This window comes from Eumetopias jubatus, unplaced genomic scaffold (assembly GCF_037043125.1).
Source record: "Eumetopias jubatus isolate StellerSeaLion01/CBP00866 unplaced genomic scaffold, mEumJub1_p1.0 scaffold_2, whole genome shotgun sequence".
Classification (NCBI taxonomy): domain Eukaryota; kingdom Metazoa; phylum Chordata; class Mammalia; order Carnivora; family Otariidae; genus Eumetopias; species Eumetopias jubatus.
In genome coordinates this window covers 35146092-35163908 of record NW_028274808.1, presented here as the reverse complement: position 1 = coordinate 35163908, position 17817 = coordinate 35146092, and the positions used below count along the sequence as shown (strand labels likewise).

The 17817-nt window shown below is 36.7% G+C and overlaps 1 protein-coding gene across 7 annotated transcripts in view; it reads left to right on the top strand.

Annotated features, from left to right (window-relative positions):
• NSD3 (nuclear receptor binding SET domain protein 3) overlaps positions 1-17817 on the top strand; it is a 119737-nt gene that overhangs the window by 47591 nt on the left and 54329 nt on the right. For all 7 annotated transcript variants that reach the window (XM_088020956.1, XM_088020960.1, XM_088020959.1 and 4 more), the window contains exons 3-5: positions 6767-6838; positions 7452-7614; positions 17423-17577. In XM_088020956.1, the coding sequence (XP_087877082.1) occupies positions 6767-6838; positions 7452-7614; positions 17423-17577 (390 nt within the window). The remainder of the gene's footprint in view (positions 1-6766; positions 6839-7451; positions 7615-17422; positions 17578-17817) is intronic.

Sequence of the window (17817 nt, the reverse complement as noted above, 5' to 3'; positions counted from 1 at the left end):
TATAGCACTTTTTACATAGACCTGCAGTGAAAAGGTATGTGATGCACTGTGACCCTTGGGAATCACAAAAACCAGAATTTGGTCAAAACCAAAGCTAAAGCTTAGTTCCTGAGAACTGTTTTGTTGGTCCTTCTTGCTTTTGCTCTAGAAAATCTAGCAAATAGGAGAATATCCAGTTTTACTTACTGGACTAGACTTTTTACCTCTATGGATAAAGTACATTAAAAATATATTTCAAAATAGAAATAGGTCTGGAATCAGAAGCAGGATAAGACAGTCTGCTTACTTTTTGTATCTCCTATTTTATTGGCATCTAGGAAAACAGTGCAATGATATATTTTTTTTTACCTTGACTATATTTTTATCATTTAGTGTAGGATACACTTTTTAAACTAGTTATACTCCAGTAACTTTGTGAATGAAAAAAAAGGGGAAGAAAACTAAGAACAAATAATGGAGTCATTCTTTCACTGATCCTCATCCAATTTCAGGAAAATCACTTCCCAAAAGCAGCAATTCTAATAAATCTTTCCATGTCTAAAAAGAAACTGAAACAAAAGGGAAATCATGGGAAACCTGTGCTGGTTTACTAGATATTGTGTGCTTTTAGGAGCAGTGCAATGATATTTCTAATAGTCACTTTATAATGAGTTTTTTTTAAAGATTTTATTTATTTGAGAGAGAGAATGAGAGATAGAAAGCACTAGAGGGAAGAGGGTCAGAGGGAGAAGCAGACTCCCCGCTGAGCAGGAAGCCCGATGCAGGACTCGATCCCGGGACTCCAGGATCATGACCTGAGCCAAAGGCAGTCGCTTAATCAACTGAGCCACCCAGGCACCCTATAATGAGATTTATTTTTTTTAAAGATTTTATTTATTTATTTGAGAGAGAGAGAATGAGAAAGAGAGAGAGCATGAGAGGGGGGAGGGTCAGAGGGAGAAGCCGACTCCCCTCCGAGCAGGGAGCCCGATGCGGGACTCAATCCCGGGACTCCAGGATCATGACCTGAGCCGAAGGCAGTCGCTCAACCAACTGAGCCACCCAGGCACCCCCTCTAATGAGATTTTAAAGCCAATTCTTTGTTGGATATCTGCTATGCCTAGCTCTTTGTATCACTTAAACCTTCAGTTAATTGCTATATCCAGGGATTAGATAAGATTTAAAAGTTTTAGTTTTGTTCTTTTTTAGTAAATCATGTGGGACATAATTTAAGATTTCATTATTTAGGATTTTACAATGTCTTGAGGTAAAAGAATATCAATTTGAAGATAGAGATGTAGAAAGTGATATTGATTGCACTAAATCCTACCAAGACCGTTGCCTGAAAGTTGAGTTTTTGGCAAAAATCCAGCGTTTTTTGTTTTGTTTCTCTCTCTCTCCCCTTTATTTCTCTCCCTCCCCCGTCTTTTTTTCACCTTGTCCCCTTTCTTCCTTCCCTCTTTCTCTTTGTTACTCTCTCTCTCCCTTCCCTCCTCCCTTTTTTTCCAAAGAGAAAAAAGAGTTCTTGTTAGTTGAATTTTGATTAATTAAAATTTATCACACATGGGGAATAATTATAAATTTAAGAGATGGATGCCATAAAAGTTGTACTCCATTCTGGTAATAGAACTTTAAAGCTAGAGCTCCCAAGGCTCTTGCTTGTTGTTAGTGTCATACTTCAGTACTGTACAGAGGACCAGTGATGTTCACAAGATAAGTGGTTTTGTAACCTTATGGTTTTGTTTTGTTTTTTAATTAAATTTCCTTAACTTCAACAATTCCCTTAGAACAGTTTTTTGTAAGTGTTCAATTTTTGATACCCTTGTGCCTCCTGGTTGTTACTAAGGGTCCAAGCCCTTGCTTGGTGTTTAGCGTTGTAGAGGGCTTAGAAATGAAAGAGGAGCTCAAGTGAGAGTCGGCTGACTCTCACTGGACAGTTCCCCTCCCCAGATGCTTTAGAGAGGCATAATGAGAACTGGGTGCTTGGAGAAGAAGTTTGAAATGATTGTCCTTATGCTGGATTTGCTTCTATGTATAATTTTGTTCCTTAAAAGCCCACTCATAGGTTCTTTCTTGAACAATCTCATTTAAAGTAATAGTTCATGATTTCACTCATTACTTTTTTCTTTTCTTTTTTCTTAGTATTTGATCTTTCAAGTATTTCCTCCCAGTTCTGAGCTGTTTGGCCTTCTAAAGTGGCTGTTATTTGGAACAACCTAAGTGTATCTTCTCAACAATAAAATGTGTCCAAACATCTCGGCAGCAGGAGAGCTGAGATCACTATTGAAATTGTATATTTTGTAACGCTGGTTTAGCTCTTTTTCCTCTTATCAAATTAGAAACATGTGGAAGTATTTCTGCGTGTCTTCCTCCTTGGCAGGTGTCATGCCTCCGCATGTGAGTGTAGGCCCTATTCAAACATTGTTCTTCCACCAGCACCTCAGTGGGCTTATCCACTAAGACTAGTCTCATTAACTCTTAGCTTGCCATTTTTACTTCTAAAAAGCCAAATGGTGACTTTGGTTCCATTGGCACTAAGTTAGAGGTTATATTTGATTCAGAATATTAGGTCTTAAAATTCTTAGAAACTGTTCACATGCAAAAAGTTCTTTTTGAACAGATATTTTAGTGTTTAAGATTATGCACTTAAGCAGTTATTCAGAAAGTAAAAGAAAAATGCGTGAATAATTTATTGCCTTTGAATTTTTCTTTCCACCTTAAATGTGGATGTAAGTTTTTAAAAAAAGTATGATTTTGCTTAATGTTTTGAAAATTATTAGGGGTTAGGAAGTCTGCCAGATTTGATGCATATTATTCATCTTAATAAAGCTCTTGTGTCTTAATAAAAGCACTAGGCCAAATTTTTTAAAAGGAATATTTTGGATAATGCAATTTTATTTTAGTTGCTCTCAACGTATTTTTTTCCTATTTAAGAAACTTGGAATAGGTCTTTCCATATGGAATCAACTAAAAATGTAAAAAAAGCGGTATATACCCATAAAATCAAAAATTTAAAACTAAGGAGAGCTAACTCACTGACATCTTTTTCTCTGACACTCTCTTCCTAAAACAACACTATTAGTACCAGAAAGGGTATCTTTTGTCCTTAGATTTTAAATCAATCTCTTTTAAGCTTATCTATCCTTTGAACAACTAAAGGAAAATGGATGTTATACCCTGAAGTATTTTATCTGTTGGCAATTTCTGACTCATTTTTCTTGACTCCTAAGCATTTGACTTCCATTGACCATGTTGTCTTAAAAACTTCACCCCTTAACTGGTGTTTATGATACTATGTTATCTGTTAACCGATTTATCTCCTTACCCTTTTTTTTGGGCTCAAGTCAAGGCCTACTGGATATTTCTCCCATCCAAGTACTAACTAGGCCCAACCCTGCTTAGGTTCTGAGATCAGATGAGATCAGGCACATTCAGGGTGGTATGGCTGTAGACTAAATGCCTACTAGATATTTCTATTTTGCTCATACATTAGCACATTTTACAATATACATTTCTTTTCTGTCATTGCAGCATCCTTATTCAACTTCTTTTTCCTTCTTTTACATATATATAGTCTTGAAAGCTTAGAATAAATCTTAGGTTTATTTCTTACCCTTGCCATTATTTTCATTTTAAGATGACTCTGTAAACAATTTTAACAGTGTTTCAAGCTACCTGAAGGAAAAGCGAACATTCTGGAACAAACCATAAAAAATAAAAAAAATTAAAAAAATAAGACATTTGAATAATAAAAGTTTTGAAGGAATTCCTTTCTTTAATCCAGAAAGGGAAAAATGTTAATGGGCTTGAGACCAGTTCTTACAATGATAGTAGGATTCTGTTGTTTGGCAAAGATGAGTCACTCCTTATCTGTCTGCCCTCAAAAGGAGTTACAGAGGTCCCGTACACCCAGCCATCATGAAGATTGAATGTGCGGAGGAGGATGACTTGCTTTCTTAGCAGCATATGTACTTCCTCAAGTGGCCTTGTCTTCCTGTGGTAGCTTGAGAATGAGAAGTTGAGGTGAAGGCTTAAGCTACTTCTGTAGATTGAAGTGAAGCTACCCAAAGGGCCTATGCAAATGGGGACAGTATTTCAGACTGCTTTATTATTATACCAGCAGTCTGGAAAACAGTTTTCATTTGAACATAGATTTTTCTTTCCTTGCTCAGTGAGTGTGTCCTATTAGATTACATAGTCATGGTACCACCACAGACGGCATCTGACAGAGCAAATTTTGTGCCTGTCAACAAGTTGCCACTACCTTGTTTTCCAAAATACTCTCCACATAATACCTAACATGATTTTTTTAAAACATAAATTGGTGTATGTTACTTCTCTACCTAATCCTCTTTGGTGGCTTTTTATTGCCCTTAATATAAAACACTTGACTATATTTACAAGGCCCTTGTATTACCCTCTCTCATCTTGTAACCTCTCTTCTTTGGGCAGTTAAGTCAATTGTAAAGTCCTTCCTGAAATTTCTACTTTTAAAGCCCCAGGAACTTCACACGTTCCATGCCTTCTTTCTGGAATGTTCTTCTGCCCACTTTTTACTAGACTAACTACTCTTCCTCTGATTCTCCGATTATAATTGACTTTCTCAGAGAGGCCTTTCTTGACCTTCATATTTAAAGATACACCCCCCCCATTATTTCTCTTCATACATTTACATTATATAAGTGTATGTTGTTATTTGGTTAATGTCTGTCTGTCCTACCCAACTGTAAGCTTTGTGAGGTGAGGGATCAAATGTATTTGTTCATCATTGCATACCCACCTACTAGAACAGTGCCTGGAAAGTCATAGGCACTGTTGAATAAATGATTGATACTTGGGGTTTGGGATATTAGTCTGGCTTATCATTTCCTAATAGTTTCAAACCTTTCTACAATTTTTTCTTTAATAAAACTTTGTTTTTACTGTTTTTACAACAGTGTCTTGAATTAATTGAAAATTTTAAGTAGCTTCTAGAATTACCCATATTTTTAAATTGGAATTAAGACTTAATTTGATGGATGTATCTCTCTTTATGCCATCTAAATTAAGTTCTGTTCTTTGACAAGTTAAAAGTTTTAAAGAATCTTTTAAATTACAAAGTAATCTGCTTTTTACAGGAAATACAAATAACACAAAAATATAGATCTTCCTTTACCATTTCCCTAACCTCATTCCCCAAGATAACTACTTTTATCAATCTGGTGTAAAATGTATCAAACCTTTTAATATGGGCTATTTTAAAATAAAAAGTTAGAAGATGTTGATAGACCTGTAGATTACTGACATGAAATAATGCTCTACTTAACCATCCTCTGCTTAGATTTTCTCATTTTGTTTTCTGTAGCTAATTTCTTAAAATATAATTGCCCAATTGAAGAGTGATATATTTTGAATTTTGATAGATACTTCTAAGTAGCCTTCCTAAAGGGTTGCAGAAATTAATTTTCAAGTAACATATGTGTGGGTTTTATGATTAGAAAAGTAATGTTTATCATAGACAATTTGACAGATACAGAAAAGCATACCAAAAGAATCACTTTTTCCATCACCTAGTGGTATTCTAATTTTTCTTTCTGTGCACATTAAAAAAAATTAATTTTGGGGTGCCTGGGTGGCTCAGTCAGTTGAGCGGCTGCCTTCGGCTCAGGTAATAATTCCAGGGTCCGGGGATCGAGCCCCACATTGGGCTCCCTGCTCAGCGGGGAGCCTGCTTCTCCCTCTTTCTCTGCCTGTGGCTCCCCCTGTTTGTGCTCTCTGTCAAATAAATAAAATCATTAAAAAAATAAATAAGAAATTATTTTTCCAAGATTGGAATCATACTATACAAACTGCTTTGCAGTTTGCTTTTTTCAAATAACATTATATTGTCATTTTCTTACGTCGTTTTATTTATTTATTTTTTCAAAAGATTTTATTTTTAAGTAATCTCTGTACCCAATGTGGGGCTTGAACTCACAAACCCAAGATCAAGAGCCACATGCTCTACCAGCTAAGCCAGCCAGGCACCCCCCCCATGTCATTTTAAAATATATTTATATTACTTCACTGTCTAGTTACACTATACCCTATTTAATTTAAATTACTGGACATCTAGGGGCGCCTGGGTGGCTCAGTTGGTTAAGCAACTGCCTTCGGCTCAGGTCATGATCCTGGAGTCCCTCATCGGACTCCCTGCTCAGCGAGGAGCCTGCTTCTCCCTCTAACCCTCCCCCCTCTCATGTACTCTCTCTCTCTCTCATTCTCGCTCTCTCAAATAAATAAATCTTTAAAAAAATAAATTACTGGACATCTAGATTGTTTTCTAATATTTGCTCTTATAAATAGGACTAGTGTGCATATCTTTCTGTGTGTATATTTATACCTCTCAGTGCTTTTCAGTATACAGGTACACTTAGAAGTGGATTTGCTTGATCAGAGTCTGAAAATTTAAGGCTTTTCATACATGCCAAATTGCTCTCCTGAAAAATTCCAAGTTACATCTTACTAGCAATCTCAGAGTGCTCATTTTTCTGCACCCTGTTAGGTTAAAAAAACAACAGCAACAACAATCAACACATTAAGTTTTAAAAGTAGTAAGAAATGAGAGATCTAGCTATGGTGTGGAATGGAACATGAATTTAAGACATAGCGTCATGTATTGCATCAGTTGAATTCTTACTACCTACATTATTCAGTTAATAAATGTCCTTTATTTTCTTTGCTATTTAGTTTTTATTTCTTTTTGTGTATATCACTGTTCTTTGGTTGGCTGCCATTTTGTTCTTTTTATCTATACCTTTTCACCTAGAGACCAAATGAGAGGGTTGACACTGTGTCAGAAAAACCAAGAGAAGAGCCAGTACTAAAAGAGGAACCCCCGGTGAGTTGCTCTATTGAATATCATCTAACCAGGGATGGTTTAGGAAGGTGAAAGCAGGGTGATTAAATTATAACACATTCCATACATATTATTTCAGTTCTATACTTCTGGATTTCAGAAATTATACTGAAATAAATCTTGGAGCTGGTTTAAGAGGTAGATACTTTCAGTGAATTATTTTTCTTTTCAAAAAACTATGATCACTTTTTCTTATTGAAGTGTAATTGACATATATCATTATATTAGTTTCAGGTGTACAACATATTGATTTGATATGAGAATACATTACAAAATGATCACCACAAGAAGTCTAGTTACCATCTGTCACCATATAAAATTACAAAAATATTTTTGTGACCATTTTTAATGGATTATGTGAATTCTCAAGATGTCTTATCAATAATAAGACATCAGAAACATCAGTCCTATTTTCAATATTTGGAGTGGGGTTCATTATTTTCCTTCTCTTCCTTTTTGCTAGTTATGGTTAAGTGTCAGAGAAAGTATAATTGAAGATAAATTTTACATAGTTAGCATGCTTAAAGTACTTTGTTCATAGTTTCTTTTTTTTTAACTTTCTCTGCTGATGAAGTTTTTTGACCTTTTCCTATAGGTTCAGCCAATATTACCTTCTGTTCCAACAACAGAAGTGTCTGCTGGTGTTAAGTTCCAGGTTGGCGATCTTGTTTGGTCTAAGGTGGGAACCTATCCTTGGTGGCCTTGCATGGTTTCAAGTGATCCCCAGCTCGAGGTTCATACCAAAATTAACACAAGAGGTAAGTAAAGGCCCACATAGATATTAAATAAAAGGTTGGGGAAAAACCGAATCTTAAATGTGTATGACTATAAGGATATGCACATGAGGGGCGCCTGGGTGGCTCAGTGGTTAAGCATATAACTGTTGATTTCAGCTCATGGTCACACAGGCTGTGGGATTGAGGCTGCATTGGGCTCCGTGCTCAGTGGGGAGTCTGCTTGAGGGTTCTCTCCCTCTGCCCCTCCCCCCACTCATTTTCTCTCTCTCTCTCTCTCTCTCTCTCTCTCTCTAAGGTAAATAAATAAATCTTTAAAAAAAAAAAGAAAGAATATGCATATAATGTAACACCAGAATATCAGTTTTTAATGACCAGGGATTTAATTATGGTCATCTTAATGGGCAAAAAGCCTCTACAACTGATATGGTCCTTGTTTTTCCTTATAACACCCTGCATTTGTTTTATAATTTCTTCTGTACTTCTTTAAAAACCTTTATCTGACTGATATCTCATATGAATTCCAAAAGACAGCAGTTGAGTAAGTGATAAGATGTCTTATACGAGCTTAGTAGGCATTTGGGCCATGATTTTGTTGTACATCTTATTTCATCATTGATTCCTTTGAGTAGTAATTTTTTATCCACATAAGTGCTTTTCATCCTGATAAAATTTTCAGGATGCTTTTTCCCTCCACTCCATTTTTGAATCTGCAAATTTACTGAGACCTCCTTATAAATTCAATACAACATAAACGTACAGCTTGAATCTAGCTATTTAGCATAGAATCTTACCTTAGGAATATTAATAAATGTTAAGAAAAAATGTGTTCTAACTTTTCTCTAATTTTTTTCATGGGTTTGTCTAAAACATGTGGATTAGATTTCTGATATTCTAGCATTTGGAATGGACTTGCGTAGTTAGCCAGGGGAAGGTTTGAGCTTGGAATTTATTTCTGAATATTTGCTTTGTGAACTCACTCTTGTTATGTGTTGAATTCCTTATCGTTTGTGACAACTTTGTGCCTATTTCTTTTTCTCTTTAAACTTTCGGTCTTGCTACCTGTTCACTGTTAATGAAGAGAAAAAATGTCTACATAAGTCTTGCAAGTCAGATTTGTGACAAGATCAGCCATTATCTGTAACTTTTGTGCTACATAGCCAGTAATCTGCCCTGGTACAGAAGGCAGTTATCTGTCATTATAACCTGCTGATTCAAGATTGGGTAACTGGAAGCATCAATGGGGCAGAAGTAAAAACAACAACAACAAAAAAAACCATTGTTGAATGTCTACTTTCATGCAAGGCACTGTGTTAAGCAATTCTCTTATATATTTTATGCAGTCCACATAGCAGCAACACTACGAAGTAGGTACTGTTATTATCCTTATGTAAAAAAAAAAGATTTATCCTTATGTTTTGAATAAGTAAATAGAGTTTCAGAGAGTCCTTATTCCATAACCTCCACTCTTTTTTTTTTTAAAGATTTTATTTATTTATTTTATTATTTATTTGACAGAGAGAGACACAGCGAGAGAGGGAACACAAGCAGGGGGAGTGGGAGAGGGAGAAGCAGGCTTCCCGCAGAGCAGGGAGCCCGATGCGGGGCTCGATCCCAGGACCCCGGGATCATGACCTGAGCCGAAGGCAGACGCTTAACGACTGAGCCACCCAGGCGCTTCTCTGTAACCTCTACAACCTCCAATCCCTCCACTCTTAAACATACCATGTAATAGAAGGAAAGTAATTGAATTCACCTAGTCATAATTTACCAAGGTTAGGGGGAAGACAGTCCTAGTTCTTTCATTTATCACTGATTACTAAGGGGTGGACTAGTAATCTCTGAAGTACCTTGCGGGTTTAATAATCTTTGTGTCCGGGCGCCTGGGTGGCTCAGTGGGTTAAGCGACTGCATTCGGCTCAGGTCATGATCCTGGAGTCCCGGGATCGAGCCCCACATCGGGCTCCCTGCTCCGCGGGGAGTCTGCTCCTCCCTCTGACCCTCTTCCCTCTCGTGCTCTCTGTCTCTCATTCTCTCTCTCAAATAAATAAAATCTTTAAAAAAAATAATAATCTTTGTGTCCATGAATGGGAGAAGAAAGGGACAGGGATTTCCCAAAGGACCAAGCCTTTTTAAATTTTAATTCCAGGTAATGTACAGTGTTATATTAGTTTTAGGTATATAATATAGTAATTCAACACTTCCATACATCACCCTGTGCTCATCACAAGTGCACTCCTTAATCCCTGTCACCTATTTAACCCATCCCCCCACCTATCTCCCCTCTGATAACCATCAGTTTGTTCTCTATAGTTGAGTCCATTTCTTGATTTGTCTCTCTCTCTCTTATTTTTTACCTCTGCTTGTTTTGTTTGTTAAATTCCAAGTATGAGTGAAATCATATGGTATCTAACTGACTTATTTTGCTTAGCATTATACTCTCTAGCTCCATCCATGTCATTGCAAATAGCAAGATTTCGTCCTTTTTATGGCTGAGTAATATATATACACACACACACACACATTACATCTTCTTTATTCACCAGTTGATGGATACTTGGTCTGCTTCCATATCTTGGCTATTGTAAATAATGCTGCAATCAGCATAGCAGTGCATGTATCTTCTTGAATTAGTTTTTTATTTTTCTTTGGGTAAATACCCAGAAGTGGAGTTGCTGGATTGTAGGGTAATTCTATTTTTAATTTTTTGAGGAATCTCCATACTGTTTTCCACAGTGGCTGCAGCAGTTTGCATTCCCACCAACAGTGCAAGAGGGTTCCCCTTTCCCCACATCCTTGCCAACACCTGTTGTTTCTTGTGTTGTTAATTTAGACATTCTGACACGTGTGAGATGATATCTCATTGTAGTTTTGATTTGCATTTCCCTGATGATCAGTGATGATTAGTATCTTTCGTGTGTCTGTTAGGGCAAAGCCTTCCTAAATAAAATAATCCATGTACCTATCTGGGTCTCTGGAGCACTCTGAGGTATTAGATCATGTGAGATTTGTGGGTCTTCAATTCTCTCTCCTTAGAAAAGCATGCTTTTGAGATTATATAGAATTTCACATTTAATTACTATATGAAAACCTAATTACAGCTTTTTTATGGGATACAAGTGAAAGCACAATTTTATGCTGCATCTGTATTTCAAAGGAAATATTTAAATTTAGGACTTAATCTAATTTGGTCTGGAATTCCCTAGGCAATCTCCTGCTTTACTGCTGGTAAAACTGATTTTGTTTGTATGATTGAGAAAACCAGAACTCTGAGAATTTAGAAATTTTTTAAAGTTTAAATTAATTAAAAGTGTATTTTGAGGGGCGCCTGGGTGGCTCAGCCGTTAAGTGGCTGCATTCAGCTCAGGTCATGATCCCAGGGTCCTGGGATCGAGCCCCGCATCGGGCTCCCTGCTCCGCAGGAAGCCTGCTTCTCCCTCTCCTACTCCCCCTGCTTGTGTTCCCTCTCTCGCTGTGTCTCTGTCAAATAAATCTTAAAAAAAAATGTGTTAAAAAATACATAAATAGAAGACTTTATTTGACATCTTGGAGCGAGCTTGCGTGAGTGGGGGAGGGGCGGGAGGAAGAGAGAATCCCATGCAGACTCCTCGCTGAGTGCAGAGCCCAAAGCAGGGCTGGATCTCACCACCCTGAGATCATGACCTGAGCCGAAAACAAGAGTCAGACATTTAACCAACTGGGCCACCCAGGCCCTCCTGGAACATTTTCCTCAACCCCAAATGAAATCCCATGTCCATTAGCAGTCATTCCTCATTCCTCCTCTCTTCCTCCAGTGCTAAGCAACCACTAACTACTTTTTGTCTGTATAGATTTGCCTTTTCTGGACATTTCATAGAAATGGAATCATAATAACATACGGCCTTTTGTGTCTGGCTTCTTTCACTTAGGCTCATGTTTTAGAGGTTCATGTTGTGGCATCTGTCAGTACTTCTTTTTTTGTTGCCAAATAGTATTCCATTGTATAGCTATATGCAGTGCAGTTTTAGAGAAAGTTTTCTGTTTTTCTGAAGACCAAAAAAAACACAGTATAAAACAATTTTATTGATATGTTCACACATGATGACTGTGAAGCATTTTGTGTTGCACAACCTTGTAAAATTTTTCTTAATTATTTTTAGATAGTAATCATTGATTTCCATATTGTTATTGGTCCATATTACTAGATTCTTAGCTTTGGAAAAAATAACAGTTTTTACGCATAAAGATCAAACTCTTTGTAAGAGCATGTGGAAAGATGTTTGTATCACATGTCTGTTTTAAGTTATGTTTCATTGTTGTGGTCTCATCTTAAGTTTATTTTTCTTTTTTTTTCTTCAGGCCTTATTGAGGTATAATGGACCAAAGTTACATATATTTAAAGTATACATATATATTTAAAGTATACAACATAATGATTTGATATACATATACTTTGGTCAATTAACATATCCAGCACTTCACACAGTTATTTTTGTGGATGTTTGGTGAGAATGCTTAAGATCTACACTCTGAACAACTTTCATGTATCCAATGCAGTATTTTTTTTAAGATTTATTCATTTGACAGAGAGAGACACAGCGAGAGGGAACACAAGCAGGGGGAGTGGGAGAGGGAGAAGCAGGTTTCCTGCCGAGCATGGAGCCCGATGCGGGGCTGGATCCCAGGACCCTGGGATCATGACCTGAGCCAAAGGCAGACGCTTAACAACGGAGCCACCCAGGCGCCCCTGTAGTGCAGTTTTATTAACTGTAGTAACCGTGCTGTACATTAGATTCCTAGAACGTATTCATCTTATGACTGAAGGCTTATACCCTTTGACTAGCATCTCCCTGTTTCTCTCCCACCCCAGCCCCTGAAAACTGGCAGCCATCATTCTACATTGTTTCTATGAGTTGGACTTTTTTTTTAAGATTCCACATACAAGTAAGATCATATGGTATTTGTCTTTCTCTGTCTGACTTATTTTCACTTAGCATAGTGTCCACTAGGTTCATCCATTCTGGCAGGATTTCCTTTTATCTCATGGCTGAATAATCATTTTTAAGTTTAAAAGTTAAAAATGAAATGCTTTTTCTGCATATAACAATACAAAATATATATAGTCAGAAATGAAAAGTGCCTATAATTTAATCCTTCAGATGATGTAACTACTATTAAAAGTTTGAGAGTAGGGGCACCTGGGTGGCTCACTGGGTTAAGCATCTGACTCTTGATTTTGGCTCAAGTCATGATCTCATGGTTGTGAGATAGAGCCCCCTGTCAGGCTCTGCGCTGGGCGTGGAGACTGCTTAAGATTCCCTCTCTGCCCCCTGCTCACACTTGCTCTCTCTCCCTCTTAAAAAAAAAAAAGTTTAAGAGTAATTATATTTCTCTATATTGTGATTAATAGGATAGTAAATATTTTTACTGAGAGTTTTTTGTTTTAAGATTTTATTCATTTATTTGACAGAGAGAGATCACAAGTAGGCAGGCAGGCATGCAGGTAGGCAGAGGGAGAAGCAGGCCTCCCCGTTGAGCATGGAGCCTGATGCGGGGTTTGATCCCAGGACCCTGGGATCATGACCTGAGCCGAAGGCAGATGCTTAACAGACTGGGAGCCACCCAGGTGCCCCTACTGAGAGTTTTAAATGATATCATATTATACCTATTGTAACTTTTATTTTTATTTATTTTTAATTTATTTAAATTCAATTAACATAGTGTATTATTAGTTTCAGAGGTTGAGTTTAGTGGTTCATCAGTTGCATATAACACCCAATGCTCATTATACCCTGTGCCCTCCTTAATGTCCACACCCAGTTACCCCATCCCCCTCCCTCTCCCCTCCAGCAGCCCTCAAGTGTGTTCCCTATGATTAATAGTCTCTTATGGTTTGTCTCCCTCTCTAATTTCATTTTGTTTTATTTTTCCCTCCCTTCCCCTGTGCTCCACTATTTTGTTTCTTAAATTCCACATATGAGTGAGATCATACAATTGTCTTTCCATGATTGACTTATTTCTCTTAGCATAATACCCTCTAGTTCCATCCACATCGTTGCAAATGGCAAGATTTCATTGTTTTGATGGCTGAGTAATATTCCAGTGTGTGTGTGTGTGTGTGTGTGTGTGTGTGTACCACATCTTCTTTACTTATTGTAACTTTTAATCCTAACTTTTTTTTTTTTTAGTTTAAAACTGGATGGTTTTACCTTTATATTATTTTTCTTAAATAAAAACATTTCCAGGGCACCTGCGTGACTCAGTCATTTGAGTGTCTGACTGGAGATTTTGGCTCAGGTCATGATCCTCAGGGTTGTGGGATCGAGCCCCATGTAGGGCTCCACACTCAGCCGGGAGTCTGCTTGAGATTCTCTCCCTCTGTCCCTCCCCCCCACTTACGTGTGCACATGCATTCTCTTTCTTGCTAAAATAAATAAATAAATCTTTAACGAAAAAATTTCCTCTGCATTTTTCTTTTGGAATTCAGCCCATTATTCAAACACAGATGTGTTTGCTTCTCTTTTTTTCAGGTCTTTAGGTTTCTATTTCATTCATAGTTCTTTGGCCAGCAGAAAATAAAGTGATAATAACAAAGAGGCATACTGTTTGATTTGTTTCATCTGTACTAATGATTTAATAGAGGAAGAAGTTGAAAATAAAGATTAAAATGAGATTGTGTCATCTGTGAGTTTTAGTTTTCATGTTTTTAACTATAAAGACTTTCTGAATAACTAACTGACTTTTGAAAACAGATTATGCCCTCTGTTCTTTTTACCCTATCTCCTGTACTCACTACCCTATCTTCCAAACTCACCTGTTAGTTTAGGTTATATTTCTTTTTTTGTCCCTAAAAACCTTAGACTTTTGATAAACCTTCTTTGATTAATTATAGTCAAATTTGTGCTTGGCTTTTCCTTCTCAGATTAGATTATATGGAATTTGAATTGTGTGTGTATTTCTCTCTTATAGGCTATTTTACATAAGAAATTTTAATCTGGTTTCAAAATAATTCCTTAGATAATCTCCCATTAATTCTAATAAAATTTTAAAATTTTCAAATCCAAGATATAATCGATTTCAGATAATTTAAGCTTATACCTACATTTTGTAGTTAGGATCTGCTTATTACCTTTCTCTGCCTACCTGAATTATCTTGGATTCGCCAAGACCAGTTACACAGTACTCTATTAACCTGAGACATTTTCTGTAGAGTTGTGTTTTTCAAACTGTATGGTAAAAGACCAGTTTTTAAAAATTTCCAATCCACCATGGACCAATACTTACATAAAATACAATAAAAGTAACTGTTATGAAAAGGAAAGGCCTTGTCCTGCAAAAAATATATAGTACAAGATCCCTGATCATGTGCCTAAATGTCATGACAATGTCAAATTATCATAGTTTCTACATGCTTACTTTTCTGTGCTTATTTTGTCACAGACTGGCTTGTTATGGGAACCACACTTGGAGAGTAGCACTGTTCTAGAACAGCAGTTCTCAGATATTTTGGTCCCAGAACCCCTTTTACTCTTAAAATTTGAAGACTCTAAAAAGCTTTTGTTTACGTGGATTCTATCTATTACTATTTATTTCAATTTGGAAATTAAAACTAAGAATTTAAAAATATTTACTAACTCACTTAAAAATAATCCATTATATGTTATCATTATATTTTTATGAAAATAACTATTTTCTAAAAAATATTAATGAAAAGAATAGTATCATTTTACATCATTGCAAATCTCTTTAATGTCTGGCTTAAGTGAAGATACTAGATTCTTGTATCTTCTTCTATTCTGTTACGATTTGTTGTTTTGGTTGAACTATATGAAGATAATCTGACTTCAGGCAGATGTGTAGTTGAAAAAGGATAGTGTATTTCAATAGCCTTTTTAGGTAATTTGGATATATTTCTTTGATATTACACCAAAACTCAATAAGTGGTAGGTTAGTTGTAGTATGGAATCTGAAATCATATCCATAAACTTTTTGTACTTTGTTACATTGGAATCCATTGGTTCTTTCTTGCACTTTGAATGAATCTTTTACCTTTCATGATTTTATAACATCATATATTGGCCATTTAAAAAATACTGGTTTTGGGGCGCCTGGGTGGCTCAGTTGGTTAAGTGTCTGACTTTCACTCAGGTCATGATCTTAGGGTCCTGGGATTGAGCCCACTCACTCCCGTGGAGCTCTGCACTAAGCATGCTTGTCTCCCCCCCCCCACCCTCCCCTGCAGGCACACTCTCTTCACTCTTTCTCAAATAAATAAAATTTTAAAAAATAAAAAATATTGGCTTTACCAAGTGAGACATATCTTCCGAATGTTGACACATCCTTCTGTAGATTTTTTTTTTTCTTTAGAGTGTGCACAGGAGCTGGCGGGGTGGGGCAGAGGGAGAGAGAATCCCAAGCAAGCCTCTGATCTCACCTTCCTGAGATCATGACATGACCTGACCTGAGCTGAAATCAAGAGTTGGGTGCTTAATCGCTGGCCACCCAGGGGCCCATCCTCTATAGATATTTTTAAAATCACATTAATTTATATGACCAGTTATTTCATCAGAAAATTCTTCGATTATTGGGAAGTTGGAAGACTCAGTTTTTCCAAAATTCTGATTTTTGCTTGAAAGATCAAATTTTGTCATTGGCAACGAATACTGTCAGTTGATTTCCTTGAAATAGCAAACTTGCTTTGTTCATTTTTGAGGAAATACCTGCCAGATGCTCAAGTTCAAATAACCACAGTTTTTCTGTCAGTCGTTCTTTCAGATAAAAATGTTTTATGAAAAAGTGGCCAGTGATCTTGCAGCTCAATCACACAAGTACTTTTCCTCAAGATAACTGTCACACTTGAGTAAGCAAAAGCACTTCATGCGTATTTCCCGTTTCATCATGCAGAATATTAAAAAGACAGTGTCCGAAGATTGAAATTTAGTGAAATTAATCATTTTTACTACTTCATCAAGGACATTAAATACAACTGGCTTTTTGTTTTGTTTTAACTGCCAGTGTGTGGCCTTCATGAAGAATGTGATACTAGTATTGTTTGGAGTCACTCACTGTCTTTATTTGTGCCAACATGCCATCAGTCTTACCCACCATCATTCTTGCAGTATAAAGTGCAAATGCCACCAACTAAAAAGACAGTAGCATCTTGGTATTGTTATGAAGGTAGTTTTGACCTCACAGGATCCCTGAGTCAGTGGCCTCCTCTCCATCCCCAAGTCTATATAGCCCACTTTTATATAGCCAGAAAAGCAATTTGACTAGCACTTTTAAAGTCCAAGAAAATATGTTCTATATATATTTTAAGATTATATTTGAGAGAGAGCGAGTGCCCACGAGCCGGGGGAGGGGAGGCAGAGGCAGAGGGAGAAGCAGACACCCCACTGAGCAGGGAGCCAACATGGGACTCGATCCCAGGACTCTGGGATCATGACCTGAGCCGAAGGTTGACACTTAACTGATTGAGCCACCCAGGCGCCGCTGTTACACATTTTTTGAAGAAAAAGTTATTTATTCCCAGATTTGTTTGTAAAAGGGTTTGAGAGAAGCAAAAATAAGTTGTGTAACCAAGGTAACAAATCTGATAATTAGCAGAATTTCTGATTTTCTTTCTCTTAAAACTTGCTGAACTAATTTTAATCATTTAGGAGTGATTTTTTTTTTTTTTACAGTAACTATTATTTGTATAATTGGCAGGTGTTGGATTATATCTTTGGACAATCCAAAGCGTACAAGTTTTAATAGGAGTGATGCTAGGGAACCTGGCTTAGGTTCAAGTTTTTGGCAGAGTATATGTGGATGCTTATGTTCTGAAATGATTAATAAGAATTTTTGCTTACAGGTGCCCGGGAGTATCACGTCCAGTTTTTTAGCAACCAGCCAGAGAGGGCATGGGTTCATGAAAAGCGAGTACGAGAGTATAAAGGTCATAAACAGTATGAAGAATTATTGGCTGAAGCAACCAAACAAGCCAGCAATCACTCTGAGAAACAAAAGGTATCTGACAACATACTAACATTACCAATCGAATATGGTTTTTAGAGGATTTAATAATTTAGTAGAAGTTTTCATACTTGAATTCAGATAGTTGTTAACCTAAGTCCAGTTTTAATAATTTATTGTATGTCAGTAAGTTTTATATTTTATATAAACAACATTAGAATACTATTAAAAACTTGAACTCTGCTTAGTACAGTGTTGGATTCTATTTTTGAATTGAATTAGTGTACATAAGAC